The sequence below is a fragment of the Spermophilus citellus genome (genome assembly GCF_964194105.1).
Source record: "Spermophilus citellus genome assembly, chromosome: 4".
NCBI lineage: Eukaryota > Metazoa > Chordata > Mammalia > Rodentia > Sciuridae > Spermophilus > Spermophilus citellus.
In genome coordinates, this window is record NC_138185.1 from 205,588,783 (window position 1) to 205,616,404 (window position 27,622).

Here is a 27,622-nt window from a genome sequence, read left to right on the forward strand (position 1 = left end):
AGGAGGGTTTAACAAAACTAGGTATCAAAGGAATAGAATACCGGGTATTTGCCCACGATGCCATTGAGGGAAACATTGGGCTAATGAATGCTGTTCTCAAACCACCATAGAGGGTATTCTGTTATCAAAAAACGGACAAGGACCAAGTGTTTACCCACGATATCGTGGAGAAAGGTATCAGGCTCCATTGCCAAAAAACGGACTAGAGGGCCCAATGGCCCGGGGCCCAACACCACAAATATACGGGGCAATGGAGGAACCCAGCAGCACCATCAAGGTAGTGCCCAGGACGCATTATCCATTAAATCCCTCATCAGACAAACTAGAGGGAGCGCAGGGTTGGACATCTGCGCCTCTGCCAGAGCAGTACTAACTCCAGAGATGGGAGTTCAAATCATTCCCACAGGAGTAAAAGGACCTCTTCCCCAGGGAACAGTAGGCTTATTATTGGGACTCAGTTCTTCTACACTAAAAGGACTTATGGTAAGTCCTGGGGTAATTGATCCCGATTATGAGGGTGAAATAAAAATTATAGCTAGTTCTCCAAGAGGTATATCAGTAATTTCACCAGGAGATAGAATAGCACAGTTATTAATAATACCCAGCCTGCATGATAAATTTTCCAGTTGTAATGTAGAAAGAGGTTCCAAGGGATTAGGCTCCACAGGTGTAGATTGGGCTATGCTGTCTTTAAATTTAGATTCTCGCCCAATGCTAAAATTAAATATTCAAGGTCATGACTTTAATGGGCTGCTGGACACAGGTGCTGACCTCAGCATCATATCTCGTCAAGAATGGCCAAAACATTGGCCATTACAACAAGCCACTCAAACGCTTCGAGGCCTAAGAGTGGCAACAAATCCCCATAGAAGTGCTATGGTATTAGATTGGAGGGATCCTGAAGGATGTGAAGGAACTATACAGCCCTATGTATTGGATCATCTTCCCATAAATTTATGGGGATGAGATGTCCTAGATCAATTAGGATTGACATTAACAGATAACATCAATCCTAACGCGCCCACTACTAGGGCTAGACAAGGCTTTAGGAAAGAAAAAAGATTAAGAGAACAAGAACAAGGTATGACAGCACCAATTCAAATAGATCAAGAAATAAATAGACATGGATTGGGTTTTCAGAAAGGGCCACTGAGACAATCAAAATTACTTGGAAATCAGAAAGACCAGTGTGGGTTCCTCAGTGGCCCCTGACTAAAGAAAAGATACAAGTAGCCCATGACTTGGTCAGACAACAATTAGCGGAAGGACATATACAACCTTCCATATCCCCCCATAATACTCCCATTTTTGTCATTAAAAAGAAATCTGGTAAATGGAGATTATTACAAGATTTAAGAGCTATTAATAATGAGATGGTTATTATGGGACCTGCTCAATCAGGGATTCCCCAATTGTCTGCTTTACCAAAAACCTGGCATGTTTTAGCTATAGATATTAAAGATTGTTTCTTTTTAATTCCAATTCATCCCGAGGATAGTCCACATTTTGCATTTACTATCCCTGCACTGAATCATGAAGGTCCTGATCAGAGATATGAATGGAAAGTACTCCCTCAAGGGATGGCTAACAGCCCAACTATGTGTCAAATTTATGTTAATAAAGCAATCCAGCCACTTAGAAATCAAAATCCTGAACTACAAATATTTCACTATATGGATGATGTGTTATTGGCACATAAAGATAAAAACACATTGCTAGAATGTTATGCCACACTTACAAACTTATTAAAAAATTATAATCTAGAGATAGCAATAGATAAAGTACAATTAAATCTTCCAATTAATTATTTAGGAGTTCTATTATCCTCAACCATGGTCCGTCCACCAAAAATTCAAATACGAGTAGATCAACTCAAATCACTTAATGACTTTCAAAAGTTATTAGGAGACATAAATTGGATAAGGCCTTATCTAGGTATTCCAACAGGAGAATTAGGACCTTTATTTGATATCTTAAAAGGTCCATCAGATCCAAATTCACCCCGCATGTTAACGCCTGAAGCAAGAAAAGCATTAAAAATCATTGAGACATATATGGAAAATATGCATTTGGATAGAATTGATATAAGTTTGCCTTTATTATTTATTGTACTACCAACAAAAAATATTCCTACAGGAGTATTTTGGCAAGAAGGTCCATTATTGTGGATACATTTATCTTATTCTCCTAACACTATTCTTACTAGATATCCTGAGGCTATAGGACAATTAATACTCAAAGGAATAAAAGCAGCAAAGGGAGTGTTTGGGATTTCTCCCAATAAAATTATTACTCCATATACTATGGATCAAATTGATGAGTTAGCTAATGAGTTAAATACTTGGGCAATAATCATGTGTAAAACTAGTGTTTCATTTGATAATCACTTACCATCTAATCCTTTGTTGTCTTTTTGGTCTAAGCATCCTGTAGTTTTTCCAAAAATGACAAGAAAAACCCCTATCATAAATATTCCAAATATATTCACTGATGGGTCAAACAATGGTACAGCAGCAGTAGTTACTCCGATTCAAACTTTTACATTTTTAGTACCCAAACAATCAGCTCAAAAGGTAGAGCTTAATGCAGTATTACAAGCTTTTATGATGTTTAAAGATTCTGTATTTAATTTATTTTCTGATAGTCAGTATGTAGTTAATGCTATAGTATCCCTTGAAGATGCTGGTAGGATTTCACCTTCTTCTACTGTTTTCTCTTTGTTTTCCGCTAACAAAGTCTAATCTGGGACAGAAAAGATCCATTCATTATAGGACATATCAGGGCACATACAGGATTGCCTGGAGCCCTTAGTATGGGCAATGAACTAGCAGATAAATCTACACATGACATACATATTTTCTCCACAATAGAAGAAGCTATAAATTTTCATAAAAGGTTCCATGTCAATGTTAATACTTTACAAAGGCGTTTTAAAATAACTAAAGAACAAGCCAGACATATAATAAAACAATGTCAAAATTGTGTGACATTTTTACCACAAGTTAATCTTGGAGTCAATCCTAGAGGACTGATACCTAACCATATTTGGCAGATGGATGTCACACACTTGCCAGAATTTGGAAAATTAAAATATTTACATGTTACAGTTGATACTTCTTCTGGATTTTTGATGGGCTCCCTTCATGCCGGAGAAAAAACTAAAGATGTTATAGCTCATTGCTTACAAAATTTTGCCACTGTGGGCGTTCCAAAACAGTTAAAAACGGACAATAGTCCTGGTTATACTTCTACCTCTTTTAAACAATTTTGCTCATCATTTGGCATTACTCACATAACAGGAATTCCATACAATCCACAAGGACAAGGCATAGTTGAAAGAGCTCATCAAACTATTAAAATGTACTTATTAAAACAAAAGGAGGGAATTGGAAAGGGGTATATATCCCCCAAAGATAAACTTAAAATAACCCTTTTTACTCTAAACTTTTTAAATTTGGATTCATCAGGACTTAGTGCTATGGAAAGACATTTGTATCCAAAAAATGTACATAAGCCTAAGGTACTTTGGAAAGATATTCTAACAGGACAATGGAAAGGTCCGGATCCAGTGATAGTCTGGAGTCGGGGCTCTGTCTGTGTTTTTCCACAGGAGGAACAGCAGCCGATTTGGATTCCAGAGAGATTAACCAAAACAATTTCTACAGAAAAACAAGATGATTTGACTCAAATCCATAACAGCTGATATCCAGAACTCCAGCTTGGCTATTCTTACATCTGCGACAGTGATCAACCAGGATGCTCTTTTTCAATATCTATTTTATTATTGCTTTTTCCCACATCATAAAGTTCCATTTTATTTTTGAGCTCATACAGACATAAATTAATGTTTTTCTGATCAGTTTTATTTTTTGACCATGGAGTTTTTAAACATTGCAATGGAGATTTCACCTAGGTAAATCTACAAGGCCTTTACTATTGTACGTGTGCACATTTCTTTTTTATGTTGTATGTCTGTATGTGCGTATGTCCATATATCATATATGAGGAGCACTCATAAAAATATGGATCCCAAATTTTTTTTTATTATTCACGTGATTTTAATGGTTTAATTTAATTTGGGTAAACAGCTGTTGAAGACTGTTTTAATTTGTGTACAAATAAGCAGGTTAACAGATCTGTTTGTTTACTTTCACCTTTCCTTTTCATTATATTTAATAATTCTGTTCAGGATAATGTAAATTGTTCTAAAAATTGTTTTCTTAATACCTGTTGAAATGTTACATTTTTTTCTTTTCTTAACATCATTGTCAATCCCTATTTTCATCCCAATGCCGGTGAAGACAAAGATGAAACCAAACTACAACTTCTTCAATAATTATCACAACAAACTGTATAAACTGATGCATCAGTGAATAATAACTCAACAAGTAATGCTCAATCACTGAGTCGATTTATTTTGGGAGGAAATGGACATATTGATAGATTCCTCCACTTTGAACTGCTTACAAAACTTGCCTGGACTATGTATCACTTGTATGCATTGTGCTCTATTTGTTGATACAGCGAACTATGGCAGTGCTGGAGTATCTTTGCTGATGTGTCACCAGTGATGCAATTTTTCCTAAGAGCCATCTATTGACTTGATGTCGTGGCATTTCAGTATCCTCCTCCCTTCTACTAGTGATGGTCTAATTTTGGGGGCCAACTGAGGTGAGGCAAAGAACCTCACCCCCCCACTGGTGCATAGGCCTATCCACAGGTATGGCTATATACTGGACCGGTAGTCAGTGACGGGTATGATTCAGTTGCAGTGGTATCAACCTAAGACAGGAGGCTGACGCCTAGAGGTCAGTTTTCCGATGACGGGTAAGAACCATATGTTGAATTGGACATACCTAACTGGCACGGTCCCTAGCCACATTGCCTGTTGCTTAATTAAACAGAAGGGGGCAGATGCTAGGAGCCACAACCAAATAATATGATGCATGGCACTTTTTGGTTGTAAGGTGAAGCCAGCTAGCCATTGAGATGATATGATTATGTTAAGATTTACATTCATATGGAAATTGGACTCCTGCTGTTCACCTTGGCCTGCTAGGGACTCCTGGAGAGTTCCCATTGGTTGGGGAAGGATAGTAGGAGGGAATTCCGGGGGAGGTCCTGGGCCCCCGGTTCCGGTAGAGGCGTTCCGCGTGGGTGGACCGGCTTGCTTGCTGGGCGCATACGGAGTATTGGCGGCAATTTCAAAAATAAAGTTTTGTTCCTGCTTGAGTGGCTCGTGATTCTGTGCCCAGCTAGACTGCGGCATAAAACTAGGCATCTTCCAATATAGCAGACATAAAAAAGTACAATAGAACATTAATCCTTTAACCAATTAGCACCAAAGGGAGCGCTGCAGTTATGCCTAAACATGATAATTACTAGCTAAATTTTAGCTTGTTGCTCTAATAAAAATCACCGATTATTTCAATGAAAGAGAAACAATAATTTGGGTGGAATAACAAAGAATGCACATTCTAAATGTCAAATTTATCCTGGCAAGGATAAAGGAGGCACATACAGAAACCCTGACTGCTGTAACTGGGTGTTGGGGGTGTCATCTTGGTGATCACTCTCTTAGACCTTCCATGTTTCAAAATAGGAACATAGGGAAACAAGAGAGAGTGAAAAACAATAAGCAGATATACTTCCAAATGAGGCTAAGCTAGTGAGCTATGCATACTGATGCAATTATCACATTAGGTATTTCTGTACTGCATCTTTTGGAAGTGCTTTCAGAAGGGGCAATGTTAACCTTCAACATAACCTAACTGGTGGCAAATCTTCACTCTTTGAAGTTGACTGGTGAAACTTTTCAAAACAATCAAAACTCAGAGTATAAATTTACTTTCTTTTTTTTTTTCTAAAAAGGGACAGTACAAGCTGGTGCACACAATCCTAGTGACCCAGGAGGCTAAGGCAGGAGGAGCTCAAGTTCAAGTTTAGTCTCCACAACTTAGTGAGATCCTGTCTCAAAATAAAAAATAAAAAGGACTGGGGCTGGGGCTGGGGCTGTGACTGAGTGGTACAGTACCTCTGGATTCAACGGTTCTGGAACCAAAAAAAAAAAAAAAAGTGTGTGTGGGGGGGTTACTGTATAATGTAGCATGTAAGAGCATGGGCTTCAGAGATAGAGAAATCTGGGTCCTACTGACTCCTGATGGTATGTAATCTTTGAACGAAACAGTCTGGCTGACATTTAATTTCCTAATGAGTATGGTTGATAAATGGGATAATGAATTTAAAGCTATTATATCTTTAGCTTCTAGTATTATGATACAAAGATAAGAAAGAATTACTTTTGTCTTTGAATATAAATTGCTTCTGAAAGGACTTCCCAAGCAGAAATTTACAAATTTTAAGTACTGTCATTAGTCATTGTTAAGTCTTAACACTCTCTGGATTTATGCAATTGAGCCCAGTCCTAGAAATAATTTTTAAAAGGACTGTGAGCCCTGTGCTATGGTGGGGCATTTACTCACAGGTGTACCTCTCCGTGTCTGACAAGGCCTAGCCACTTATGTGGCAACTCTTGTACCTGTCCCTGGCCACTCACAGGTGGGTTTGGGAGGGTAGTAAAGAGAGTATGACTTTTTGTGCAAGAAAATATGAGAGAACTGATGGAGGAAACAAATTCTCAATGGACAACCAGATTCACCCAAAGGATGTGGTTTTATCCATAGACATATACTCTGAGGGGTTGTTGGAAGGATTGGGGACAGATGCCTTTCTGTCCTAGTGGGCTTTAACAGGCTGTGTCTTCCACATTCAGAAGTGCTTGCTGCTGGGTAATGCTAGCCAGGTTGAACACGATGGGTTTCTGACAGGAGCCCCTCCTATAGTTTAGCGACTAGATTAACAATCTTCCCCTAAAACTTGCTCTGTCTTACTTCTGTAGGGACAGAAATAGATTTTCAAATTCCCCTCCACCCCAGATCAGGTATTTTGACCCTGAGCCTCAGTTTGACAGGGAATATGTGGATGTGAGCAGTAGGAACATAAGATTAAGGGGATAATTCTATAAGCTGAGCCCATAGTTCTGTCCCCCACTTTTTCTTTTAAAAGGAATTTACCTGCAACCCTGCCTAGGTTAAGTCAATAGGATATGTTGCATTCCTCAGCAAAGAATCTATTATCCACAGGGAAATGCAGGCCCAAAATGTTGAGATAAAAACACAAATTATCCTAGGGGAGGGGGCAAGGGGAAGGGTTCTGTGATTCATACACAAACCAGATTCTAAAATTCAGTAAGATAAAGATAATTCCCACTAGCCAATTAGAACTGGTCAGCACGGACCAAAGTGACGCAGAGTTGCCTTGGATCTTTACCATGTACAGTAGATATATAACTTCTGAAGTCATCCTGTTGTCAGTCAAAAATCAATTATCCTTGGGCAAGACTCCCTGGAAACTTGCCCGGGACCCCCAATAAAATTGGAGGGCAGGCTGGGGTTGTGGCTCAGCGGTAGAGTGCTTACCTCACATGTTTGACACTGGGTTAGATCCTCAGCACCACATAAAAATAAACAAACAAAATAAAGGTTAAAAAAAAAAAAAAACTGGAGGGCAGGAAGGGCACATCATCCTTCTCCTTCTGAGAGGACCCATTCTCTCTCAAAAGTATCCCCTTTCCCTTTGATCCCTTTTAAATAAACTCTATTTTTTTTTTTTTTTTACTAAGTATTGTCTTGTCTAGAATCCTCTACACTGGTGGGTCTTCTTCATAACAGATGCCTTTATCAATAGAATGAGGGAAATCATATCTGTACCTCACCTTACCATGCAAATTAAATAAGATCTCACGAAAAGCATTTATTATACTGGCTTATAATAGTTGCTTAAAAGAAAACAGCTATAATCATCATTATTAGTAATTTTAAACAAAGAAGATGTGAAATATTGAATCTAAGCTATTAAAAAGATAATCTATAATTTAGAGAAAAATTTAGACTTCTCTGGATAATTCTATAATTTGCTAACTCTTGATTTGATCATTGGCTATTATATATTTTTAAAAATACTTGTAGTTGTAGATGGACACAATACCTTTGTTTTATTTATTTATTTTTATGTAGTGCTGAGGATCGAACACAATGCCTCATATGTGCTAAGCAAGCGCTCTGCCACTGAGCCACAACCCAAGCCCAGCTATTATATTTTGAGTGCACATTTTCTCCAAATATTTTTTCTATACCTTCTTGTTTATTTATATATTCTTTGAAATTTTACTTAATTAAAGGCATGCATTTACCATGGAGAGTCAGGGATAATGGGATAAAGACAGGAAGCGACTGGGCCAAAGGTGGTGTATCTTATTTGAGAATTCTCCACATAGATGTCTACCATTACATTTCAAAACAATGGCTCTAAAATTGTTTTATGTCCTGGTGACTTTGAAAGAACAACAGGCCAAGAGACCATGTATGCAGGAACCTGTATGAGGGCTGGAAGACCTGTTACTCTGCTACCTAAAGAATTCATTTAATACCTACAGGTCTCAGTTTCTACATTTTAAAGTGAGAGGGCTGGGTTAGAATTTGTCCTATTTTAAAGATAGGACAAATTCATATCCATATTTCTAAAATTCATATCCATTCTTCTCCTCTTTATTGTGAAAGACAACCATGTATGCCACTCTAGTTTGGCCAGAAAGAATTAAGAATATTATACCACTTTTGATAAGATGCAAATGAATGAAAAAATAAAGTATGAATTCATGTTAAACATAAACATAAACACACACATACACACACCCCACCATTCTGCAGTTATCACCATCTCACATGTACCTTCTGAGGCCTACTTTTCTCTTGCCCCATCTATGGCAAGAAAGTACCTGTGAACCCTCATGATGGTCATTTAATTTCCACCTATAAACAGTCAAGACTAACTGTAACTAGCAGACACATGGGCTACATAAGTGGCAGCTCCTCCCCATTTGCTGCAGTCAACATGTGGGCGATGGGCAGAAGTAAGGGTTAAGCTACAAAGAACTGAGAACTCTTATTGGCTTCCCAATAGCTGCATATCCAGGAATTATTCATGATCTAATTGTGACTAACATTTATGGGCACCTACTAAATGCCAGACCCTAATGCCATGTGCTTTATATACATTATCTCATTTACTACTTCAACATTGTCCTTACTTTATGAGTCAGGAAACTAAGACTACAGAAGCTCAGGGCCCTGGCCATCTACTTAGCTGTACTGTAGAGATGGTTCTTTCTCAGCAGAGATGGACAAGAAAGCTCTTGTTTCTTCTCCCTTGTACCCTCTTTCCAGGTCCAATGATTCACATCCCTTCCTTGCAAGCTTGCATCTTTACAGGATGGAAGGCTCAGGAAATTTGACACTTGATCTGCTAATTTTTGATGCTCAAACTCCTGACTTTTTTAAATGTATTTTTTTCAATGTGCCAAATGTTTCTATGACTACCTCTTTGTCTTTCATACTGAAGACAGTGGTTACCACTGATCTCTCCTGAGTGCTCAGTGTGTGTCAATGATAGCTTTGGTTTGGGATTTTAGCTGAACAGCCAATATACATAAAGGGCTTGAAGAGCAAGTGAAAGTAAGCCTGGAACTTAGATTCACTCCTAGAAGGTGGAACTGAATTTATATTTCTTTTTGTATGGCACCTATAATTGTATCTAGCATCAACAGGTAAAGAAGCAGTATTGAACAGAGTGAATATGAGGCCCCCTGACATTGAGGACAGCTTCCTCAAGCTTAGAGTAAAGGGCTGCCCCTCACCTTACCAGTCTGATGGATGCTAAGGAAGCTGAGAATGGAGACTACCCAGGCCCCAGCCTGCCTAGCAAAAAAAAATTAAATCTGCATAGGTACATTCCTGACTTTTGACTCTTCTTCTCTTTTAAAAGCTTTCTTTGCCCTAGAGTTTTCTGAAGATGGAATTTTTGAAAGAAATCTTCCTTCAAAGCTGGCTTTGAATAAAAATAATTTTCTTACCAATTTGACTCCAAATATGTGTGCAACACTGAGCTATAGGGCTTAGACTCTTCCCAGAACCATAACAGTACCACCTAATAACAGAGTGACATATTGGAAAGAGCTACAGAAGGAAGGAGGAGAAGAATGTGGGGCACAGGTATCCATCACCCTTGTTCCTGCCCAACCACCTCTGCTGTGCTTGCCCCTTTTCCTCATCTCCATGCCCCAATGGAACCCACTTCCACAACAGTATCAAGTGGAAGGGGGTGTTTCTAATTTGAAAAGGGTGAAACAGAAAAGGTGTACTATCTCCAATGGGTATCTATTAAAAACAAAACCAATTTTAAAATTCATAGTATGTGCCAGGCATTGTGGAAAAACAAAAAACTCTTAGATGACCTTATTTGCTTCAAAAAAAAAAATCCTCTGGTGGAAATACTAATATGAACTCCATATAGAGATGAAGACCATGAGGCACAGAGAGGTTAAATAACATACCCGTTTAGTTGTACAGTTAGGAAGTGGCAGAGCTGAGATTTAAAAGAGGGTTTGCCACTGAAAAAAAATGGGATTTGCTTTGCAAAGAATTTCATTAAAACTATATATTTGTTTGTTTGTTTATTTTTCCAACAGGTCCAGAAGGAAGCAGATTCCCAGAAAATCCAGGGAGTGCTTTATATAGAGCAGACCCCTTGAACTAGCCAGGGGACATCAGGTTAACATCCCATGTTACTTTTGTTTTGTGTTTCTGTAAATGAAAGAACAGCCACATTGCTCAGGGAGACATATTTGTCTTATGGTTTGGCTACTGGTCAACCCAACACAATTCTTTCCTGGTCTTGGGCCAATATGGCAACCTATACCATCTCTGCCTAAGTAAGTGAACAAGCAGGACAGACATGCATGCATATGTATGTGTGGCATTTGTGCTGTGTAGGTATAAACTTCACAAGGTACACCTTGCATTCTTGGCTAAAATTACTCCCTCTCCAGAAAGAAAAGAGATTATGTGATTGTGTTATTCGTTCTCTCCTTGCTGAAATGGCTCTGGGAAGGAAAGAATCTGGCTGGGTTTAATGAGCTTAGTCCCAGTTTATGAAGCCTAAAGGCAGCTATAATCACCCTCTGTGTCTGTGGGTGTTAATAAGAAAAGGAACCAGAAACAATTGTGTAGAGAAAATTGTCCTTTGCCATTAAAGTTGAACTTAGATATCTCACCTGACATCAGACTCTCAAGATAAATGGAAGCTGCTTTGGTTTCCTGAAGCTACATATTTTATGCTTTGTATGGGAAACTTAATTCACTTAGTAAAACTCCCCTAAGCCATTTCCTCTACAAATTGCAAACTAAGTGAGGCCAAAAGAAGTTCGATCTTTTAATTCAATCAACTTCCCCTAAAACCTCCTGTTCCTGGCTGATGAATATCCATTACACCTCCAACCTAAGGAATTCTCACTCTTCCCTCCTGGGATCTAGACTTAGGCTTGCTGCTTAGAGTAAAAATTGCTACTCACTGTATAAGTGTATGGATGTAATGGCTAGCTCCAGTTTCAGGGTGCATTTTCCTATATTGATGACACTATACTGGTTTATACAAACCTGACAATTCTTTTCAAAATAAAAAATAACCTTTTTATCCAAAGCAAAATGATTTCTGAAGTTCAGTTCAGTTAGATTTTCTTGTTTATGTAATCATCTTTTCGTAGCAAATGCTTTACACCATTACTCAACATTGATGCTAAGAATTCTGTCCTTGCTTGTAAAACCTAGCAAAACGATAAAGACCTTCCAGGCAAATTAATTAAAAAGGCAGAGCCCCTTGGTTTTCAGCCTTTTCTTCCTCTTTCTTTTGTTTCTGCCACTTCTATTCTATAAAACCTACATTCTGTACGTTCTATATAATCTCAAGGCCTGTCCTCCTTTCACAGATTCTGTCTTAATAGACTTATAAGTCCAATCAAGGAAAATGAAACTTTATCTAATGATTAGATCAATAGGTAAGAACCCAGAGTTTTTTCTTTGAATTCTCTATACTATACAATATTTTAGGTCTGAAGCGTGGAATTAAAGGAAGAAAAGCAGACAAAATCTTAAGATCCTTGTGGGCTGGGCATGGTGGCACATGACTGCAATCCCAGCAACTAAGGAGGCTGAGGCAGAAGGATAGAAAGTTTGAGGCAAGCCTCTGCAACTCAGTGAGACTCTATCTCAAAAATTTTAAAAAGGGACTAGGTGTTACAGAGCTGGGGCCTTTCGAGAAATAGGCAATGCAAAGATTTGTCCTTTAAACCCTGATTCTTGTGACCAAGTCAGAAAGTTTTAGACATGTCACTCAAAGTAATAGGAATGAGTTTATAGACAGGATAGAAAAAGGGAAAGGGGACACTCTTGGGGGAGAGAGTGGGTCCTCTCAGAGACAATATGCCTCTCCTGCACTCTAGTTTGGGAGGTCCCAGAGAAGTTTCCAGAGAGTCCTGCCCACATTCACTTCTTGACTTTTGATTGATGGCAGGGTGACATCAGACTTTTGAGTCCCCATTGCCATGACAACTCTAGGTCACCTTGGTCCATGCTGACTGGTTCTAATTGTATTCTTAATCATTTTTACAGGTTTTATGGTTGGGGGGTATTTTCCTTATCTTCCAGAATCTGGTCTGTGAAAAATATCACAAATGTCTCTCCCTTCAAAGTAACTTGGGTTCCTCTTATCACAGGTATTTCCTGCCTGCATTTCCTTGCAAATGACAGGCTGTTTGCTGAGGAATGTGACATATCCTGTCCACTTCCACCAGGCAGAGCTGCAGGTAAGTTGCCCTTTAGCAAAGAAAGCATGTTGGGGTCAGTACAGTAGACCCATTTTATGGAATCGTTCTCTTTAACCTTGTGTTTCCACCATTCGTGTTTGTTCCCTAACATTGTAAAGTGCCCCTGGGTTCAATCCCCAATACCAAAAAGAAACAGAAAAGGAAAAAAGAAAAAAAGATACTGTGGGCAGAGGTTGTGATTCAATCACTGGACCCCCATAAAGCCTTTCACTGCACCTTCAGTTATCCAACCAACACTGCCTACAGACACAAGGGAGAACAAAACAGATGGATGCTTGACTGAGTTCTCAGTCTCATGGTGAGACAGAAAATGGAATTAAAAACATGAAATAGATTATTTCAAACTGTAGTATATGTGGTGAAAGAAAGAACAAGCATATAAGGAACAGAGACCTGGAGTCCTGAAATAGCCTGGGAGTCAGGGGAGGCTGCCCTAAGCAATGTTGAAGCAGAGACCTAAGTGTGGCTACAAGTTAGGGAGAGGCAAGCAGCACAGCTTTCCAGGGCTTTGCAACTTATAAGATTTCAGTAAAGTAAAAACAAACCAACAAACAGGAGTGCCCTTTTTTATGTGGGGAGAGATCTGGGGAAAATCCTGGAAATCTCCTTTGAGTCTTTCATTTTATATATAATAGAGTTAAAATCCCCAGATGAGCAGCCCAAGCCCACTCCTGGCTAGACTAGACTCCCAGGCTTCCGGCTCTTAGTCCAACACCCTTTTGACTACAAGGCACAAGAATGGCAGCTTCAGTAGATACCTGAGACTACAAGTTTTAATGATCAGACTCTCATGAAGGGCTTATCCCATATCTATAAATGGTATGCAGTGGGCTGAGAATAAAAGATTTTTAGACTTAAACTTTTAATAATAAAACCCAGGGCAGCTTCTGAAGAAAGATTTAATATGTTCAATTTTTTTTCTTTTTCTTTTTTGGTCCAGAATGTATTTGTAAACCAGGAACAAAGATGAACCAGACAGATTTCTCCATCTGCATGCAAAATAAAAATGAGTTGTAGAATTGATAATGGTAGTGGTAATATGATCAACTAATCCAAAGTAATAAAGTCTATTGATTTCATCTACTAGTTCCCACAAGAACTACAATTAGCCTTAAACTCTAATTATGACCACACCTACACCTTCCTTGTCTCTCACAGAGCTAAGCAACAGCAACAATGAATAATAGTCTAAGCATTTTTAAGTGTGGCTACAAGTTAGGGAGAGGCAAGCAGCACAGCTTTCCAGGGCTTTGTGAAGCCTACTGGAAACTTAATGCTATTTAAGTAACTTTCCCATTTCCCATTTCCTTTCTTCATTTTACTATACTGTTTCACGAAGTAAAAGAGGAAAAAAAAAAAAAAAGGAAAACAAACAAACAAACAAAACATTTCTCATCCTTGGTTAGCTTTTCTTCTCAGTAAATAACCCAGGCATAACACTGGTTAGAAAGTCCGATAAATGCTGAGGAAAAGACTACATTCTGGTCCAATCTTGCATCTCCAAACTTAGAAGAGCACAAGAACAATAATGCAAGAACTTTGACTAAAACACTGTATTTGTTAGCAATAATAGGAAGAGAAAGTTTTCCAAATGTGGCCAGGGGCCATCTCTCAGAAGAGATGCCTCCTTAAAAGGGGAGAACATTCTGTTGACTACAGATTAAACCTCAATTCCTTCCCCCACCTCACACCTCTCCAAGGACAAAAGATTGCAAATGTCACTCTAATCAAAACAAGATCCCTCTCTGCCTTTCCATGATTCTTAGCCCCAGCTTTGTATTAACCTCTTTGTTTCCACAAAGAAACTGCTTCATTGAAACATCATAGAAAAAACAGTTGTCCCCCAGACAATGAAGTCGCCTGCACTTGGGCATTTCTGTGTAGGCAGGCGACAATGCTGGCAGAATTCTCAACCTGTTGCTATAGTAGCAGAAAGAATGTGATTCAAGCAGCTCTGCCAAATCCCTCCAGCTCCTGTAAAGAACTTTAACCCTTCACTGCCCTTTCTCTGGCAGAAATACCTGGGAAGAACAAATTTTTCTTAGAAGTTGGATGTAGTCCTCTTAGCATTCACTCATTCTTCGGTTCATTCAGTGTCTATATATTTATGCTGGCTTCCAGATTTTCATTGGTAAACAAGGATGAGTAGGATATTAAATTATTGCTTAAATAACAATATATTATGCAGCATCAGTGTATATAGGAGATATGAGGTACCCAGCAAAGAAGTCACCAGCAAGGAAACATTCAAGGTAACCAGTTTATCCATTAATTGTAGCAGACCCTATATATTCTGAGCCACTGCAATTACTTGATTGTTTGCAAGTATTAATTTGACAAAAAAAAAATACTACTAGAAATGCTTGCTTTGATCCTATCATGACTAGCATAAGGCATTAGTTTAAATGAGTTGTTTAAATTAAATTAGTATTTTTTACATAAAATAGAAATAACATTCTGTCAGAGAACCATTGCAAAAATTGCTGAATGTGAGCTTGCATCCCTCATTTATAGTCACCAGGCAACAGAAATGCAGGTAATGGCTCAGATAATACACAAAAGCAACACAGTCACAAGGACTTGGGAGGACTTTTTAAATAGTCCCCTGCCTAATTCAGATCTGTTGTCAAGGCAGTAATGAAGAAATTTCAGGAAATACAATTTAGAAATGACCTATAATCCTGCTTACATAAAACTATGGTGTAGAAATCTCTGTTGTGGAATAGCTCCTTGCTAAACTTCCTTGTTTCCACAGACAAATACTGGAAGGTGGGTTTCCTAGGAGGATAAACTCAGAAGGTAAGGATATCCTCCTAAGCTTTCTGTGAAACAAGACAGCATCAATCAAATTTCAAGCAAAAGCTGAAAAAGCAGGAAGATAGGTTGCTAATCTCAGCTGGCCACAGATGTGTTCTCAGAAAGATTACATAATCCTTCATACCTTAGTTTCCTCAGAAAACACCATGGAGATCCAAAGGCACAGAATGATCAATAGCAAAGTCTATAAATCCGTGGCCTGAAATAAAGTGCTCCATTATTATTCTTAATCTTTGATACCATAAAACATTATTTCTACACTGGAGAATTTTTGAAAATATCAATCATATGTTAGGTTGCTGTTTTCCCATCTCAACAAGAGAAAAAAGCTCAGGCCACCTGCAGACAGGGCAAGATGGGCCTTTAGGAGAGGATGTTCACCCAAACTGCTTCAATTTTGGGTTTGCGAAAGGGTCCAAGGTTCAGAAAGGATGGAAACTGATTACCTTTCATTTGAAAAAGAGGAGACCATAACAAAGGGATGTCCTTTGATCTGAAGTAATAACTCCACCCAAGTAATAGCCCTCCTGGAACTGGATAGGGAACAGCCAAAGCCAAGGACCCATGACCTTTACATTTTGGAGGATGGGGTGGAATGGAAAAGAGGCATTCTACAGGAATTCCAATGGCATCTGAAAACATCAAACTTGAGTTACCTTCAGGCATTCCCTTCCCTTTGAAATTCCATCAGATCAATCAGAGTAGCAATGAATCCAATGTTTACTTCCACATCATAAGAAGCAGGTGGCTTTAGAAGATGGACTCTTTTCTGCCTCTTGGTTCTTCTAGGATCCAACTATGACTCCATGATCCTTCCAAAGAAGGAAAAGGTACAACTCCTTCCTAGACCCCTCCCCCAGAAAAGGGGAGAATACTTTAGTAGTCCTATTTATTCACCCCTGCTGGATCCATTTCCTTTGACACAAGAAGATTTTGTCATTTATCTTGCTAAAAAAATTAATGTTTCCCTGCCCTTTGACATTGGGCTTGGCTATGTGACTTGCTTTGACCAATATGATGTTAATGGATTTATGACATAATCAAAAGCTTGTAATGAGCTTGCATGGGTGGCTTGTGCTCTTACCCCTTCCATCACCAGAACATGACAAGCTAGTAGCTGGTACTGGGGCTAGGACAAGGGAAACAGAAGAAGCCACCCCCATCTGAGCCAGATAAGAACAAACCAATTTTCCCCTTCAACCTGCAGACACAAGGGTTAAGAAATAAACATTGTTGATGCCACTGATATTTTCTAGTTGTTTGTAATGCAGTATTATCATAGCAACAATAGATACACACACAGATACAACTACAGGCAATAAATGTAGTTTTGGGGTTAAAATATCATTTGCTTTGTTTTCTTAATATATAATAAGTAATAAATCTCTAATAGTTTTCTTATTAGACTGTGAAGTCCTCAAAACAGAGTTCCATTATCTTCCCAATATCCAAAATTTATTCATGAGTCCATGCCATGTTCTAAGCTCCAAGGGATACAATGGAAAATGATACATAATTCTAGCCATAGGTCTTCCTTCACCTATGATGTTTCCAACCATTATCAGGATTAATGTGCTTTTATACAGAGGAATAATAAAGTTTATTTCTATGGCTGAAAGTATATAGGTCAGTAAGAACCCCTAAATCAACTGTTATTTGCTTAAATACTGAGTGAACTGGATCATTGCATCTTTTAGTAATCCAAAGAATAGACAAACCACTGCATTATTAGTTTTTAATTCTGGCCAATCACCAGACCTTTGTAAATTACAAATTCCTTGACTCCATCTACAGATATCTGACAGAATATTCTAGCACAAGGCCTAGGCCTCTGTTATTAAAAACACCTCATAATAATGCTGACAATCATAAGAATTGAGGACTTCCCCTCATTTAATAGAACCTCTTCATCCACTGATTGAATCTTTTCTGCTGTGTTAAACTAAGTGTTTGACATTAATAGACCCAACAGTGAACACAAGGTACCAGGATCCAGATCACCAAATGTATCCGTCATGATTAGCTTAACAAACCACTCCAAACTCAGCAGCTTAAAACAATAAGTGTTATTGCTCATGAGTCTTTAGATCTGTATAGGTTTTTCTGATCTCTGCTGGACCCATTCAAGTGTCTGAGGACAGCTGGCTGGTTTAGGATTTCCTCATTTCCATGTCTAATATAGAATCACTGTCAATTGGGTGACAGGGTCTCTGGGTCACAGCAAGAGTGCCCAGGAGTTTCTACATGATGACTGACTTGGATTCCAGGAGAACAAGCAGAAGTATGAGAGGCTGCCTTAAAACTGAGACTGGGGACTAACATTACTTCTGCACATTCTCCTGGTCAAAACAAGTAATAAAGCCAAGCCAAGATTCAGTGGCTGGGGAAACAGACTTTACCACTTGATAAGAGGAGCCAGAAAGTCATGTTGCAAGGGAATAGATTAAAAGAAGAGAATAATTGGGATAATTTTTGCAAATCAATCTATATTATACAGTATAATAAGAGAAAAATATAACCTCTAGCCAAATGAGATTTCTAAGTGAGGGCCAAAGTTTTCACTTTCATCTCAAAAAGACATAAAGTCCTCATATTAAAACTTCATCTGACATTCTTCATTCTAGCTCTTTGATTTCATTTTACCAAATCCTCAAGATCTCTTTCTCAAACTAAAGCAAAAGCAACCTATATATTCTCAGCATCATCTTTGGGGTACTTGAAGATGTAGATCACATGCTAATCTTTTGAGGATCTGTTCAGGACAAATTTCTGTGACTTAGGATGTGCCTGTAGTCACATCCTAAGTGACTGTGAGAATGATCATCAGGGCTACATCCTCCGAAGAAGTGCATGGCATTAACATGAGGAACACCAAAACACAAGAAGAAATATTACAGGGAGAAGATAACACATAAGACCAGAAAACAGAGAAGCAGGAAACCAGAGCTTAATGGAGACTACAGTTTGATGCTAATTATAATTTCCATCCCCCCCCCCCCCCCCCCCCCCCCGCCTCGGGCTGCTGACTAAGCACTCTTCTTTTTTTCTCCTTTCTCTTCTCTCCATTTCCCTGACCATTACCACTTAGGAAACAACCAGAATCCACAACTATTTTTCCTCATCTAGGCCCCAAGGTATATATAGCCTGACTGAGATGTAGCAGTAGTTTACAGCATCTCTATAACAAAGTGTTGCTTTATTTTAGAATAAACCTTGACCCTTTGGTTAGAGCCAAAGTCTTCAAACACCTACTTATGAGGCATGGAACAGCAGGGGGTAGAAGAGAAAATAGCTCCAGAAACCAGAGACACAGGATGGTAGAGTTGGCCAAAGGCTAGGTAGTGCCTGAGGCTCTTTGAAGGAAATTTCTCAAGAGGGAAGGAGAAAGTATACCCTGCTCAAAGACAAAGCTGTCCTGAGTGCATACTCTGGTTCCTGTATGTCCAGTTTACAGTCTGGTTGGTAGACTAAGCAATCAGAGTAGATACAAAACACAATGAAGTAAAAAAAATTCATCATAAAAATGCCTAAAAATTCATCATAAAGATGCTAAATTAATCGTAAAGATGCCTCAGAAAAGCCAGATTCAAGCAGACATTGCAATATCAATTTGGTTTATGAAGAAAGCCAAAAAATTCTGAAAACATGTGGAATAGGCCTCAGTGGGAAGATTCATTGCCCACACTCTTCTAAACTCTATTGTGTTCCTGAACATTGGATATGGGAGAGAAGCAGGTTTGGTAGTAATGGTGACATTTTTATACTATAGTATGTTGTATGCAATATGCAATACCTGAGAACCAGAATAGCTATCAGTGCTGTTAACTCTATGGGAGGCTTAGTAGTGTGTACATTTGCTTTTCAATTATAACTGGAAAGTCACAACTTTAAAACATGACTCTACAGAAAAATCATCATAATGGTTCCTACCTTCACTTCTTGCTTACTTGGTCTCAAAATGAGTGGCATACTTGGATCATCTTCTAACACACTAGCCAACTGGTTGCTAATAAATCTCTGCTTTTAATTAGGCAAGGGGAATCGAAAGCAATAAGGAAGCAAACTTGATGTTAGTACCACAGGAGCAGTGATAATCACAGTGATTCTCACAGCAAAACACATACTGTGGTCTTCATAAACTTAGAAGAGAGATTTTTCACCCTGTCTGGGCCTCTATGCCCTCCAACATTCACACTTAGATAACTTTGTGCTCTTCTTACATGCCATAAAGTTTAGGTATGCCTTCTTAGAACATTATTTTTTAGCTGTTGTTCACTGCTGCTCCAAAAACCTAGATATGTTAGGTACAGGTTACTCCTTAAAGAGAATACCTAAGTTGCTTGCCTGGAGGTGCCAAGAATGAACGTGCACTGCATTTGCAGAGACACCTGGGCACAAGCCAAACATCCACATGTGTCACAGCAGTGCCTCTGGTTTGGGAAATTCCTACTGTAGTTTCCTATTTCACTCTCTTATAAACTATAAACCCTCTTAACGCCGTATCTTTACATTCATAATTGGGAGGTAATTCTTCATGGCTGTTAAGAGGGCTGTCTCAAATATCTACAATATTTGAATGAAATTAATTTTACACATAGCCTTATCTTGCCTACAACATTTTTCTTGAGTTCTTCCCAGGTATTAATTTTTTGACTAGGTCAGGAACCAGAGGCAGCAGTTTATTCCTTCACATGCCAGTTGCAATCTGTGGCTTGTCTTTAGAATAAACACTAAAAAAACACAGGGGTCTGTTAACAATGCGACACTTGATTACTCTGAGTTACCCTCTCATCCACAGCAATCGGGTAGAAGACCTTGGCATCAGCCCTGCACAGAAAACCTCCTCCATTTGCCTTCCCTTCAAGGAATTCTCAACACACTACACAAAGATCTCTGTTTTCTCTCTCAAATACCATATGATCCCACATTGAACATCAGACATTTCTCTCCCCTGAGCACCAGAGGTATCTTGGTATCTTAGTCAATACTTCCAAGTTCACTTGCATTTCATTAGAACAACTAATCTTTTAATACTTTTCAAACTCCAGCTCTGACATCTCTTATTCTACATTGAAATCTTTGAACAGGTTTTGTTAGCTTGTTTTGTTTTGAACAAAATGTCATGTTGGTTTATTTTAAAGCTCTGGTAAGAATTAAGCTACATTTCAATTAGAGTTGCCCATGTATTAAAATGCCCACAATCCTTAGCACTTTTTCTTCCTCAAAACCTAATTGGTAAGCAAAGTAGCTTTTTTCCCCTGTAGGACCAAAACGATAAGTTATACCAATCAAAGGTAATTATCTGTTAAGTTTTGTTCCAAGGCAGGCTATCAGGTTACAAGTTCTAATAACCTCACTGGAAAAAGACATTTCTTTGTTTTGGGACCACCAAGAACTAACCAACCAAATCAAACACCTTCAATCCTTGCAAACTCTCCTGTCCAAACACGATAAAAAAAGAAAAGCCAACAATAAAGCAAATAAAGTGAATGAAGCAGTCCTGCAGCTGGAAGCCCTTACCATTGGGAGCAGAGGACCCTGGAGATTCCTCTCCGGGGCTCCTTCTGGCGTAGGGTGTTGGCCAGGGGTCCAAGACGTGGGTACTGGTGGAGGTATGCTCCTTGCATGCTTGAACAGGGCTCCCTGCTGTCTGCCTGCCAGGCTGCCACTCAGTGTTCTTGTCTGGGTGGGAAGGGCCAAGTTGAAAAAAGAAAAGTGCAGGTTACTCACTGGCCTTCCCGGGCAGACACACCCAGGAGGAGGGAGAGGCCAGGCGCAGACAGGGAGAGTCTTCAGAGGCTGTTCCTGAGATCTGCTTCTGATTCCTTTTGTTATTACTTCCTGAACTTTAAGCTCTCTCTGCCGGGGCACTGAAGGGAAGCAGGTAACACTTGGGTGATTATTTTCAACTGTATAATGCAAAAGTTACTTTGAAAAGGTAATGTTTTATCACACACATCTTTAAATTTAAACCTGAACACTGTTTTTGCTGTGTTAGAGAATTAACACTGACATTCACAGGAGAGTGATTGGTTACCCTGGGGTGGAGGCCTGGAAAAGCCTGGAGGGAGCAAACCTGGATGACATTTCAGAAAGCATTTCTAGAGTCTAACTTTTTTAGACTCAACTTTATAGAGAGACAGGATTCTCAACAATCTCCCAGAGTCTGTGAACTTTGCCTTGGACCAAAGACACATTCTTGAAGAAGGAATTTGTAAATGGAGATGTCAGAAATGGACATGGGAAAAGCTAGAACTTGCTACCTGACAGCCTGGCCATAGATAAAACCTGAAATGAAGGCTTCCATAAATGAGGGGTGCTTTAGTAATTTTCCTGCTTGGGTAAGCATGTGTATTCATGAACACAGGCAGCAGCAGTAACATGAGGTAGATGAAGCTGAGGATGAAGAGCAGGCAGCAAATACTAGTGCCCTGTACAGACCAGACACTTACCTCATTTAATCCTAAAATGCCTTTATGAGGGAGGTATTATTCTTCACCTGTGAGCACACTGACACCCAGAAGTCGGGCAACTGGGCTTATGAGACCCAGGGAATGGAAGACCTGGGATTTGGACCCAGGTTTGCCTGAATTCAAGAACCAGGAATATTTCCCACCATTTCTAAACAAACCAACACCTTTCCTCCACTTGCAGATGACCTAAGGCCTGGTCACCTTTCCTGAAATTTCTATAGCTTTTCCAAAACTGTTAATGCCATATGACAGAATTTCATGGGATAGTAGTAAGTGTAATAAAAGTTTAAAAAGAAAAAAAAAAAACAAACCCTAGATTCTCTTCTGTAGCCATTCATAACCTTTAATGAACTAAAATATATTTTGATCCTCCAATCTTGGGGACTTAGTATGCTATATATCTTTTTCCAAAGTTTACTTTCTTCTTTTTTTTTTTGCTTGACAGGAAGGCATCTTTCAAGAGTTGGGAAAATAGTATATTATAGAATTATAGAGATGGGTTATTAAATTTTTCTTCCCCTTTTTAAAAAAGTTAAATTTATAAAAATTATTTATAAAAAATTCAAATAGTATATAAGAGCATAAAATAAAAAGTAAAAATCTCTCCATTTTCCCTAACAACCAGTCCCCATTCTCCAGAGGAACCCACTGTTAGTGATTTCTTCTGTGTCTGGTTCAGACATTTTTATGCATATAAAGCATATGTGAATACCCTTTTTAAAATAACATACCCAGGATTAAAGTATACCCATGTTATGCTATTTCGCACTTTTGAAAACTTAATGACATATTTGAGATTTTCCATATCAGCATATAGAATTGTTTTTGGCAAGTTAGAGCCAAGAAAAATAAAAGTTAGTCCTAAAATAATGGAGTTACTGCTTTATAAAAGGTTCCCCTACTTAGGTCATTTTAAGTTTCATGACTCAGGGTGGAAATGCATGGCTCTCATTCCAGCTCTAGTTGTGGAATGTCCACGCTTAATGCTCACATACAGAAGGCAGAGGACACTATGGCCTCCTCACGGATCATCGGGAAGCTCAGTAGCAATGGTGTTAATAATGCCACAATCTCAGCCAACACTTACTGAGCACTCTGTGCCAGGCACTTTTCGTAATGTTTTCTATGTATTGACCTATTACACCTTACTTATCCTCAACAACTCAATGAAGCTGGTGCTGTTTTTCCCCATTTTACAGAGTGAGGGAACTTTTTAAAAGCATGTATCCAGTACACACCAAAGGTTGCTGTTTTTATGAAGTAAGCATAGCACTAGCAACCCTGATCTTTGCCACAGTGTGGTCCTCCAAGCAGCACTATAAAGTGGATCCCATTTTCCCTGAGAAACAATGTTATAATTGGGGTTCTGTTCTAAGACCTCACTTTGTTTTTATTTTTTTTTTATTTATTTTTTTTATTGGTTGTTCACAACATTACAAAGCTCTTGACATATCATATTTCATACATTAGATTGAAGTGGGTTATGAACCCCCAATTTTACCCCAAATGCAGATTGCAGAATCACGTCGGTTACACATCCACAATTTTACATAATGCCCTATTAGTAATTGTTGTATTCTGCTACCTTTCCTATCCCCTACTATCCCCCCTCCCCTCCCCTCCCATCTTCTTTCTCTACCCCATCTACTGTAATTCATTCCTCTCCTTGTTTATTTTCCCATTCCCCTCACAACCTCTTATATGTACTTTTGTATAGCAATGAGGGTCTCCCTTCATTTCCATGCAATTTCCCTTTTCTCTCCCTTTCCCTCCCATCTCATGTCTAAGACCTCACTTTGGATTCCTATAAATTCTAGCCAGGATCAATAAAATCTTTTAAAAACAGATACAATAATTCTCATAATCATATGAAATAGTAAAATGATATTTCACAACAGAGATTTGGAGAAGCTTGTACAACCCTTCCTTTTTACTGATGAAAGAAATAATATCCAAGATTACAATATCTAAGATTATGTGGGTCTTCTCTAAGTCAGTAATGAAATAATTCTAAAATGTGCATACATTTGACACCTTATTACATAAGGGACTCTAACACAAATCCTATCATATACATAGAACATATTATATCACAAATTTGAAGTATTTTTAATGTACAAGTTAGAACAAGTAATACATATTTAACTAGATATAGCTTTCCTGCCTGTCTCCACAGAATTTTAAAAGGTCATTAAAAGAAATGATTTGACTGATTCATTTCTCAGAAAAACTGTCCATGGATAATATGAATCAATACCTTCTTATTTTTTCAATGAATTTTCCTATAAAAACCAGAGGACTTCAAAATAAGCCTACCAGACTTCATTCTCCTAATATAGATAGGTAAGTATCTCCAGTGGTTTGGGAGAGCACTCAGGACCTCAGTTTGTTTTGCAGCACATTGCATTGACCTGATCCTCTGCCGGATTCTATTTCTCCCTCTTTCTCTCTCTCTCTCTCTCTCTCTCTCTCTTTTTTTTCTCCCTATCTACCTTCCTAAGTAAAGAAAGCCTTGCAAGTGTAGTAAATTACAGAGGGACAAACATAGAGCACAGAGGAAGAAGGGTAACTTATACTGCTTTAACCCATTTTGTCCTATAATCTCAGATATGGAACACCTATAAAACTTTAGCATATAATATATATATATATATATATATATATATATATATATATATATATATTTAGTATGTCATATATATGTATACACACACATAAGAATATAGTATAGTATAATATTAACATAATATCTATAAGTTCTAGACCATGATTTCTACCCTATGCACTGTCAATTTTATTAAAATATTCTCAGAATTGAAATCTTGGGACTAAATGGGTTAAGATGATTACAAGTGAGAAGACACCATGTATTTTGCTCTAAGAGTTGAAAAAAAGAGAGAGAGAAACTAATATCTTCTCTTCTCCCACTTTGACTCCCAACACAATATTAGATTATACTTTCAGCACAGTGCCTAGAATAATGTGTAGAAACTTGTTGACTAGTTAGGTATTTGTTCCTCTAAATCTGAATAATCTTCATGTTCAATGGGATCACCACTAACAAGGTATGAGTTGTTTATTATCAATTACATGTGATGGTTAAATGTCTATCCTGAAAGAAATCTACATGTGGAATAAATAGTATAGCCTGTGCTAAAATAGGCAACATTTAAAAGACATAAATGCTTGTTTTGGCTGCTCTACAGTCAATAGTGAGGAAAAAACAGCAAACATATAATGAAGATGAAGATAACACTGGAACTCCAGTTCTGCTACCTATGCTCTGGTCAAGTTACATGGAAGAGTTCCAGATTCCTGGTCTCAGGTGAGGAAAATATTATCTGACTCATAAGGCTCTGATTGAAGGTGAGCTGAAAGACATGTAAGACATCTTGCACACTGCAGAATACTGCTCAAATGTTGGGTCCTAACCATCACTGCTTCTGGTGCTCTGATGATGACAGTGGAGATGATAGTTGCTTCCAGAGAGGAACCAAGTTGCTTCTGTTGTTCTTGACTCCACAGCACATGTTCTACTTGGCTGATGTTCCCAGAGTAGGTCCATCAGAACACTAACTAGCTAGTGAGCACAATTCAACTGGGAAATGGGACCAGTTTGTTTTCCCATGAACACTGACCTTTTCCTCCATTCCTCTCTTATTATCAGAACTTCTGAACTACTTCCTTTTAGAATACATACAAAACTTTTTTTTTTAACTTTTGGCTATGGAAATTTTCAAATGTACATAAAAGTCAAGAAAAATGTGCAGCAAAACCTCACATATCACCAGTATCAATGATTATTAATTTATTCAAAGCTTGCTTTACCTGTATCCATAATCATTTTGGATTATTTTGAAGCAACTTCTCAGTATTATTCTTATTTCATCCACAAATATTTCTGCATGTTTCTCTAAAAGACATGTATCCTAATTTTAAACAGAATCAAAATATTATTACATCTAAAAATGAACTATAACTACTTTATATTATCGAATATCCATGTGCATTAAATTCCTCTAAATGTCTCCAAGATTTATTTGCACTTCAAGTAGATTCTGCAATTAGTTGACAGGTATTGTCTTTTTAAATCTGAAATTTCTTCCCCCATCTTTATTTTTCCCTTGCAATTTATTTGCTAAGGAAACTGCTGCTTTGCCATATAGATTATCCCCAAATCCACATTTTGCTGATGGCATGATTAACATGTTCCTTTGTTCCCTGTATTTCCTGTCACTTCATAATTAGTTCTAGAGACTTTATCAAATTCAGATTTGACTTTTGGATTGCCTAGTTAGTTGACAGTCTTGTATACTGCCATCAGGAGTAAGCGATACTTAATTAGCTCTGGGTTTTGTGTGCTTAACAACCACTGAGAATCAGTGTTCAGTAGTGCTTCACAGGAGTTGGAAAACAGTGATTTTCTTCCATTACTTCCTCATTTGTAAACTGGGATACTATTACTATTTAAAAATGAAAGATATTTTCCAATTCTGATTTTGGCTATGACAAGTTGTTCCCTCTATCTACATACATCATTAATATCTATTATACTGTTCGCTCTATCTACATACATCATTAATATCTTTTGGTATAAAGATATTAATGATGTATGAATACATCATTTTGGTATAATAATATAATGCACATGGATATTAGATAATAGAAACTTTCAAATGGTGGAGAAGGACTAGTCCATGCCACATCATTCAAATTCACTGATTTTACTACTTGTGAGCTCTATGACTTTGGTCAAGGCTTTTAATCTTACTCTCAGTTTTCTTATCCATAAAATGGGGGTAATAATGCCTACCTTTTAACTTTTGTGAAAATTCAAGAAAAAATATGTAAAGAGCATGTTTCAGGCTAAAGGTATGGACTAGTAACTTCAGTTTATTGAGCATCTATTTTTTTTGAGCCTGAAACATGCTCTTTACATATTTTTTCTTGAATTTTCACAAAAGCAGTTGCTCAATAAATGTTATCAAATAAGTAAAGGGATCATTGGTTTTACCTTGTTTCAAGCCAATGATGGTTTTTTGTTTCTTTTGTTTTGTTTTGGTACTGGGGATTGAATTCAGGGGTACTCAACCTCTGAGCCACATCCCCAGCCCTATTTTGTATTTTATTTAGAGACAGGGTCTCACTGAGTTGCTTAGCACCTTGCTGTTGCTGAGGCTGGCTTTGAACTTGTGATCCTCCTGCCTCAGCCTCAGCTCCCACTGAGATTACAGGCGTGTGCCATCATGCCTGGTCTATTGATGGTTTTAATATTTCAAGATGCTGGGCATATAAAAGTGAACATCATCACTATTAATGAATTTATATTTAATTGGATGTAGAGAGAGAAAAGCACATTATCTGCTCCCATGTTCAATTACTGCAGCTGGCTAATTTGCGAAAACGTAGTGTTGGTAATCCATGGGGCCAGGGCGAGAGGGCGGAGCAAGATTAACTCAACTGTATCATTAGAGATTGAGAAGACATCAATGTTCTCTAAAAGAAAAATGTATTAGTATTTGCTATGATCTCTGACTTAGCCTGAGTTGCATAA

The 27,622-nt window shown here is 38.2% G+C and overlaps 1 protein-coding gene and 1 pseudogene across 15 annotated transcripts in view; both read right to left on the bottom strand.

Annotated features, from left to right (window-relative positions):
* LOC308648301 (high mobility group protein B1-like) overlaps positions 1-27,622 on the bottom strand; it is a 311,195-nt pseudogene that overhangs the window by 50,435 nt on the left and 233,138 nt on the right. The gene's annotated exons all lie outside the window — the stretch shown is intronic.
* Positions 1-27,622, bottom strand: part of STON2 (stonin 2) — a 1,178,066-nt gene that overhangs the window by 38,106 nt on the left and 1,112,338 nt on the right. For 10 of the 14 annotated variants that reach the window (XM_081291512.1, XM_081291506.1, XM_081291515.1 and 7 more), the window contains one exon: positions 21,116-21,277. The exons of the other annotated variants lie outside the window; for them this stretch is intronic. In XM_081291512.1, the coding sequence (XP_081147638.1) occupies positions 21,116-21,277 (162 nt within the window). The remainder of the gene's footprint in view (positions 1-21,115; positions 21,278-27,622) is intronic. 14 annotated transcript variants of the gene reach the window in all.